Here is an 8,682-nt window from a genome sequence, read left to right as displayed (position 1 = left end):
TAAAAACAAGTTTTTAAAGTAATTGGTCTAAAGTAGATAAATTGCAAATCGGTGCGGTTGCTTTTGTGCATGACCACGAAATACATACTTAATAGTAGCTAAAATGACATTAGGTACTTCGTAGAAAAAGTAATGTTTGAATTAATTTTTGAAATTACCTTTTCAAAATTAACAACAAAATTATCTTTTCTTTTCTTTCGATCTTTAAAAACATGTTTTTAACAATTTCAAAATAAAACTGAAGTTAATCCTACTTCTCTTCATTTACATCTATTAATTTTACAGGCGTACTATACATACATACTATTGTCTTTGTAAGCATTTGTTTTTTATAAGATATTAGACTGCATATTATATACTATTTTGTATTTGAAATTACGAAACATAAATTTTCAGTGTGTTTTCAACTATAATAAATTTTAAATATTATATTCCTGTGTATTATTTTCTTTCTCACTCTTTTACCTATTTATTTTTGCTTATGTTTTAGAATTATGTAGTTTCATTTAAGCTTTTTTAATCCTTTTTAGATGGAACTTGTTCAAATAATGAAAAAATTATAAATAGGTATATTTTTTAAATCTTTTTTCAGTTAGATAATCGTTTTTCAGTTAGATTTTCGTCACGTACATGATTCATATTTTGATGTCAAATCAATTCGGTTCATATCAGTGTAAATAGAGTAACGTATTTAAATTGACAAGAAATCAAGTTCACAAATTTTTTTAATGCCCATATTTGGTTTTACATACTTTATTTCTATAGATACATTTTAATCGATAATTATACATCATTGGTATGTACAATACCTATTACCTACCTGAAAAACAGGTTAACAATAGGTAAAACTGAATAATTATAACGATTTTATCTGAAAACGAGTTATAGTAGGTACTAGGTAGGTACCATAATTCCTAAGTAATTTATGTACTTTTATAAGTATTGCTTACCTTCTTACATATTTATATCACGTATAAAATTATTCTTTTACAACTAGGACAAGCAATATCTTTTACGTATTAAAATTGTGTGATATACTTATTGGAATTTTAACATCCACAATATCTTACTATTTTGAAATAAAAAAGGAATTTGGAAAATTAATTTGATAGAAACTGCATATTTTATTAGTGAAAGTGGCCAAATTATTATAAAATTTCCACAAACTACGTCTTGAGAAATGTAAAATGGAAGGACCTACAAAGCGGACTTAACGATATAAGCCTTTGTTGAAAGAATTTTCAAGAAACCCCTGGATATTATGCTGGAGTACCTAATTTTAATTTTTTAAATTTAATTTAATCAAATACATATTTTTAATCACAAACCGTAAATGACATGTCTCAAATACCTTCTGAATAAGAACTTTATGAAGTATGACTTATCTCCAAATTAATTTTATTTTTCAGATGCTGGATAGACGGCGTGGACACAAACGAATCCATAGCTAGTTGGAACTCTCCGGAAGTATTGCAGTCAATCCCTTTAACTTTGGCTGGCGGTTTACATAATTGCTTAATGTATACTGAAGATAACGAAACAGCCGCGTGCTCTAAGTGGGTCTATGATTCAAAATACAGGACGTCCTCTCGTGCCATTGAATGGGATCTTGTTTGTGACCAAAGATGGAAAGGAGCTTTAGCTCAAACTATTTACATGTTAGGAGTATTTACTGGAGCTGTATACTTGGGAGGTTTAGCAGATAAACTTGGGCGAAAAACTGTATTCTGTTGGGCCGCAGTGCTACAGTTAATTTTAGGAATAGCTGTAGCATTTATCCCCGAATATTGGTCATTTTTAGTTGTTACTTTCTTCTACGCATTATTTGGATCAGCCGGTGCATATATACCAGCTTTCGTCTTGACCATGGAGATTGTCGGACCTTCGAAACGTACAACATGTGGAGTAGCCTTTCAATGTGCCTTTGCAGTAGGTATAATGTTAGTTGCTGGATGGGGGGCACTTATAGATAATAGAATTATTCTTCAGGTAGTCTATGGAATACATAGCATAATTTTGATACCGCATATATGGATTATGGATGAATCACCAAGATGGCTCTGGTCCCAAGGAAGACCTAAAGAAGCTGTAGATATAGTTCAAAAAGCATTAAAAATGAATAATTCAGATGAGGTTTTAAATAGGGCAGAATTAGTTTCAAAAGGTAAAGTTGAGGCGTCAAAAGGATCTGAAGAATCAGCAGCTGGTTTATTTGATCTATTTAAAACACCTAATTTGAGAATTAAAACTATAAACGTTTGTTTTTGTTGGTTCGCCAATTCTTTAGTATATTACGGACTTACGCTTAGTACAGGAAAATTAGAAGGCAACCCATATCTCATCACAGCAATTTTTGGAATTGTGGAATTGCCTAGTTACGCTGCAGTTATTTACTTTCTTGATATTTGGGGTCGAAGAGCATTAATGAGTTCTATGATGATAATAGGTGGTGGGGCATGCGTTGTTGCTACTTTTCTCCCTGCAGGATCTACAGTATCGACTGTTATAGTAATTGCTGGCAAATTATTCATCGCTGGATCATTTGCGATTATTTACAATTATTCAGCTGAATTGTTCCCAACCGTTGTTCGTAATTCGGCGATAGGTTTAGGTTCAATGTTTGCTAGGCTATCTGGAGCACTGACTCCGTTAATAACCTTGTTGGACTCTTTCAACCCTAAAATACCGGCGGTAACTTTTGGCTGCGTTGCTCTTTTATCTGGTCTCCTTTGCCTGTTCCTTCCTGAAACAATGAATCAACCAATGCCTCAATCTCTTTCTGATGGTGAAAACTTTGGTAGAGGTGACACATGCTTTGCCAGCTGCCTCGGTAAGAAAAGTAATAAAACCTATGCGAGTGAGGATAAAATAGCTGAAGCTATGGTGCCTTTAGAAGATATGAGTAAAAAAGCGTAAAAAGTTATATGTGAAGGAAATTATATTATACTATAAGCTAGATTGGAAAAAATCAAAATTAGTCGACGTTCCGTCCAAATGATGTTAGACCTCCGATAATGTTCTAATAGGCATCAATAGAATATAAAGAGCTATTTTAAAGTATTATGCAAAAGAGTCTATGAGGCTTAGTTTTTAAAAGGGGTCTATAAATTAGAAATTTATCGAATTCAAAAAGATCTTTAAGTGATATAAATCTCAGAATATACTAACATATATTTACAATATATTTTTAATATATTATATCTCGTACCTAAAAAATTAAGAATAAAGAAACAGCAATGTCGTAAAGATTTCATAATAAGGGTGGTTCCATGTAAAATTAGGTTATTAAAACAATTTTAATTGTGTTTTAGTTAACTGTGGATCTTAATATGTTATGCTGTAATTAATAAATTGAAAAGAGACCATGTAATTGAGATCTCAAAAATAAATTGCGTGTCAATCTCTCATAATTACAGGAACATAAAATTCCAAAATTTCAGGAGGCTTGATTCCAAATTATTTATCAAATGTAGATGATTAGTTATTTTATTACCAAAGCTATAAAATGTATTAAAATATTGTTATTATTTCGACTTGTTACATTGTTAAAGCTACGTATTTTTATTGAATATTGGAATTATTATGTGATGTTATTAGAACTTTGAACTTGATCTGAAAGTATATTTTTGTAAATTGTATTGCTAATGTAGGCATAGGTAAGTCAATTGAATATTACTTTATTTTAAATAATATATGCTTAGTTGGTAAACTTAATTGCAAAGCCCACAGATTTAGTATGAAATATAGACCTAAATGTTAATTTTTAAGTGAAAAATTACTCATATTGTTTAAAATTGACGAAAGATGTTCGTTATCAGAGCTAGGTTTAGAAAGTACATAAGGATATTATTTTTGCTTTAAGTTGGTGTTTATAATATGTGGGTTAAATTAAAACAGTAGGCTGTTCATCAGCCTGTTTCATTGCTAACTTTTTGATAGTTTGTTTGTGTGACGTTGAATTTCTGTTTGTCTGAATTTCTGTTCTGTCTCGGAAAAGGAAAATTTAACGATATGTGACTAAAATTTGCCTCATTATGAATATTACTCCAATCACAAATTTAGAACGTTATGCTGCATATATTTATTGTAATCATACGCTTGATTTCAGTACATCACATCTTGTTATTTCTATGTTCAATCATAGAATTATTGTCTTCTCTAAAGTGCTTTATAGTTATAAGACTTATAAGTTATGAATGTATTGGGCTTTATATTTGATACTTGATAATATGTTTGTATCAAATAAATTGCAAGCATTTGCGACAAAGTAACGAGTAGCTATGTACAAATTGTTATTGTTATGTTGAGATTATAAAATTTATATTGGTGTTAAAGTTACTAAATATTAAAATATAGATAATTATAGCCTTACCGTACTAATATATTGTTATTATTATTTTAAGACTCCATGTTGGAACGAAGTATGTACCTTATCGCGCGTTGCGAAAGGGGGCTAGACGGAAAAAATTAGAGACAAAAAATAGTAACGACACTTTTTTAAAAAAGCAAAAGCTAAAACGTGCAGCATGCGCGTGTTTCTCTGTCTGTGTCTCTCTCTCTCATAGATAGCAAGCTTTAGTAACTTCGTTCCATCCGGGTGTTGATATCTCTCATTTTTTTATTTATAACTAAATGTTTATTTGTTATAATAACTAAAATATACTTAATAAGAAATATTGCTGTATAATATACTTACTAAGATCTTTTAAATCATAGCATATATAAAATCAGAAATTATAAATTCAAAAAGCTTTTTGTTTGTTTTATGTCTGTTTGTATGAGAAAAGTACTTAGCTGATGTAGTAACTTTGCTGGACTATTTTTTACTGGGAACGCATTTCAGAGTTCTAACTTGAAATTAATTAATTTGATCAGTGTTCCGCCTCTTTCCTTTTCAAATTATTTAATGCAAGGAAAAGTAACAATGCAGTGATTACTTCAAATACTGATTAAACGTTAAGAAATAATTACATAGTAATTTATGGGGCGTTTGTTATATTTTTAAATTTAAATTTAGTGACAAATGTTGTCAATTTTGGTTCCTCTTTGCCGCCTGATTAAACGTCATTATGTGATAGATTAAGCTTAGAATCGTACAAATGTAAATTCATATGGCAACTAAATGAATCAAAGAAAATAATAAATATATTTATGCTACTATTGTTTTTCATTTTAAATACTCTATTTGAATGGAAATGAACATCTACATAGACAAATTTTTATCAATTCATGTACCATAATACAGAATACATAATAAAAGTAGATATTATATGTCTTTGTTTTTTTTAAATTTAATCAATTTTATTTTAATTAACTACATGCGAATACATTGAAAAAGATAGTTTTAGGCGATAACGTAGTAAAATTAATTAATAGAAGGTAACCTACCTAATATGTAGGCAATAAAGATCGAATCGCATCGAAAAAAAAAGGATTACCTATTACTGGAAATTTACCACTTCAAACTACCTATATAATATATAAATATTATGTATTTGGACCTAGGTAATTAGATATGCACCCCTTACTTAAACCTAAGCTAAGGTACTAACTTAGGTACTTCAAATGGTTAATAAATTGGAAATATTTTTTATAAATAGGTACTCACCTACATAGATATTATATTCTTTTAAATACAAACAGGTAAGGCATCTTTTTATTTCCATATTACAATGTTGCTATGAGCCTAATTCCTTGTAGAATTGTACATAGTCCCTTCTACTTTAATATACAAATAGCTATGAGAATATCCAAAAATCGCGCTACTATCAATGTTTGCAATGTACATACTACCTTACTTAACACCTTACTGTCCCATCGAATAGCAAAGACACGAGCACCATATTTACTCGTATTTGTTGCTAATTTTCAGATGCTGGATCGAAGGTGTAGATACAGAAGAATCCGTAGCACAATGGAACTCGACAGAAATATTAAGAGCCATACCTTTAACACCTTCTGGCAAACTCGATCAGTGCTTAATGTTTTCCGAGGGAAATGTTACGATCGCGTGTTCGAAATGGGTATATGACACCACATATAGATCGTCTTCCAGGGGAATAGAATGGAATCTAGTTTGCGACCAAAGATATAAAGGAGCTCTAGCACAATCTTTTTATATGTTAGGAGTATTCACCGGAGCAATATATTTAGGTGGATTAGCTGATAAAATTGGTAGAAAACCTGTATTTTGCTGGTCGGGGATATTACAACTACTTTTAGGCGTTCTAGTAGCATTTATGCCGGAATACTGGTCATTCGCTGTCGTAACATACTTATATGGCATTGTTGGCTCCGCTGGTTCATTCATACCAGCTTATGTATTACTTACAGAAGTCATAGGACCCAGTAAACGAACACAATGTGCTACTATCTTTCATTGCATGTTTTCAGTCGGCATGATTTGTGTTGCAATATGGGGTGCATTTATAGATGATAAAACCATCTTGCAAGTAGTCTATGGATTACATAGTATAATTTTAATACCACATATTTGGTTAATGGACGAATCGCCTAGATGGTTATGGGCTCAGGGAAAAACAAAAGAGGCTGTGAATATCGTACAAAAGGCATTGAAATTTAACAAATCAGACGAAGTTTTGGATGTAGCAGAACATGTTGCAAGGGCTAAAATTGAGTTAAACGACAAATTACAGAGAGAGCCTGAAGTATCCAATAAAACTGGAGTTTTAGATCTATTTAAAACACCACATATAAGAAAGATGACATTGATAATTTGCTTATGTTGGTTTGCGAATTCGTTAGTTTATTATGGACTAGCATTAAATTCCGGTAATACAGAAGGAAACCCTTACTTAAATACAGCTATATTCGCTCTGGTTGATATTCCGAGTTATGCGGTTGTCTTTTATTTTCTTAACGTATGGGGGCGAAGAACTTTTATCAGCTCAGCAATGTTAGTCGGTGGTTTCGCATGTGTAGTTGCAGCTTTTCGACCAGTAAGTGTTATGGTTACAACCACAATTGTGGTAGTTGGAAAACTGTGTATAGCTGCGTCATTTGCTATAGCATATATTTATTGTGCTGAACTATTTCCGACCGTGGTACGAAACTCAGCTTTAGGTTTGGCTTCAATGTTTGCCAGATTGAGTGGATCTTTGACGCCGTTTATTTCTTTACTCGAGAGCTTCGATCCTAAAGTTCCTTCTATAACTTTTGGCCTCATTGCACTCCTGTCCGGCTTCCTGTGTTTATTTCTACCAGAGACTATGCACCGAACGTTGCCACAATCTCTTGCTGATGGCGAACGGCATGGTAAGGGAGACACTTGTTTTTCTCAATGTTATAAAAAGAAAGCAAGATCTCAGAAAGAAGAGGATGAAGAAGCTACCACATCCATGGTGGCTAAGGACATCGACAGTAAAATATAATTTTTAACAGTATTAATTACTATTGGATGTGCCAAATTACGTATTATTATTAAACAATTTAGATTAGGTTTATAAAAACTGACAGTTTTTTTATGGGATTCGGTGATAACATTATTTTTACTTTCTATTGCATTAATTAAGGAGTAGCAAGGTATGTCTTGCCATTTAAGTAAGATATTATAAATGTTTTACACATTCTATTATTATTGTACTTAACATACATAATTTACTGCATTTAACTACTTACCTACTTATCCGTCCATGACATATTTTATGTACCTTACTATATTGAACAATAATACCTATACTTACGTAAATATTTTTTTTTACTTTTAGATAGCAATACCCAAAAGATAAACTATGACCCTACTTTAGTTTTTTTTGAAGATCAAATAGGTGATCTATTTAATCGCAAGAAGAGAAAGATGAAAAAGACAAATAACTTAGTGATAAAAAATATATTTTAATTACCACGTCAGAGGTTTCAGCATTCCCAGTCTGCTGATAAAGTCGTCATTCCGTCCAAGTATCTAAAGAATCTCAAGAATCTAAATTTCTGTATTATTTACTATCTACATAATGTACTTAACTATTGATACCAATATATTTTATGATTTTTAAATATGAAATATTATAAGTAGTATTAGGTAATAAATAAAAAGAGATAGGTAATCAAAAATTGCGTACCTGTGTTTTTTTATAGATTGCAAAGACTTAAGTGCAAAGATGAAATATATCTTTGCAGGCAACGTGGGCTGAAGACGTGATGTGATGTGTAGTGATGCTGAGAAGATTGTAGGTATCACGTCTGTGGTATCACGCTATGGTTGATGGTGGTTATTTTAGATTCATACTTCTTTATGTATGAAACCTTATAATATTAGAACTTAGCAGTAGATAGTTACATTTTTATACAGGTACAATACAATAAATATTATGCAATTAAATAAAATACATTTTAAACTAAATATTTTATATTTACTTCAAACAATAAATATTTTAATCACAGTAAGGAAAAACTTTTATAGACACTATAGTATAAGAGACGAGAAACGTATATTTTAACATCAAGATCATTTAAAATAAGTACCTACCTATGATCACTAAGATTTTCATGCAAGCTGACAATTTTTTTATAAGTAGGTAAGTACATTCAGTATCCAATAATTATTCTAAGTACGTAAATATACAGGGACGGGCAGTTATTATTTTATAGCAATAAAAAGAAATGAGAGGAAAAAATGTAATTTTTTTTATGCAATAGGGGGCAACAGAGCAGACGCGTCACCTG

At 31.0% G+C, this 8,682-nt stretch overlaps 2 protein-coding genes and 1 long non-coding RNA gene across 3 annotated transcripts in view; all 3 read left to right on the top strand.

The window, feature by feature from the left end:
* Window positions 1-8,682, top strand: part of LOC149903047 (uncharacterized) — a 176,385-nt gene that overhangs the window by 167,572 nt on the left and 131 nt on the right. The window lies entirely within an intron of this gene.
* On the top strand, window positions 1,411-5,157 carry LOC149903049 (organic cation transporter protein-like). The gene has a single exon (XM_090109465.1). The coding sequence runs from the start codon at window positions 1,519-1,521 to the stop codon at window positions 2,914-2,916; it is 1,398 nt and encodes a 465-aa protein (XP_089965591.1). The 5' UTR covers window positions 1,411-1,518; the 3' UTR covers window positions 2,917-5,157.
* LOC149903048 (organic cation transporter protein-like) lies at window positions 5,516-7,664 on the top strand. The gene is made up of 2 exons (XM_090109677.1): window positions 5,516-5,544; window positions 5,873-7,664. The coding sequence occupies exons 1-2, from the start codon at window positions 5,516-5,518 to the stop codon at window positions 7,389-7,391; spliced, it is 1,548 nt and encodes a 515-aa protein (XP_089965803.1). The 3' UTR covers window positions 7,392-7,664.

The sequence above is a fragment of the Colias eurytheme genome, chromosome 14, assembly GCF_061535395.1.
Source record: "Colias eurytheme isolate Ceu_HAF_F1 chromosome 14, ilColEury1 Martin Lab GWU primary, whole genome shotgun sequence".
NCBI lineage: Eukaryota > Metazoa > Arthropoda > Insecta > Lepidoptera > Pieridae > Colias > Colias eurytheme.
The sequence above is the reverse complement of the archived record's forward strand: the minus strand, read 5'-3'. Positions and strand labels throughout refer to the sequence as shown.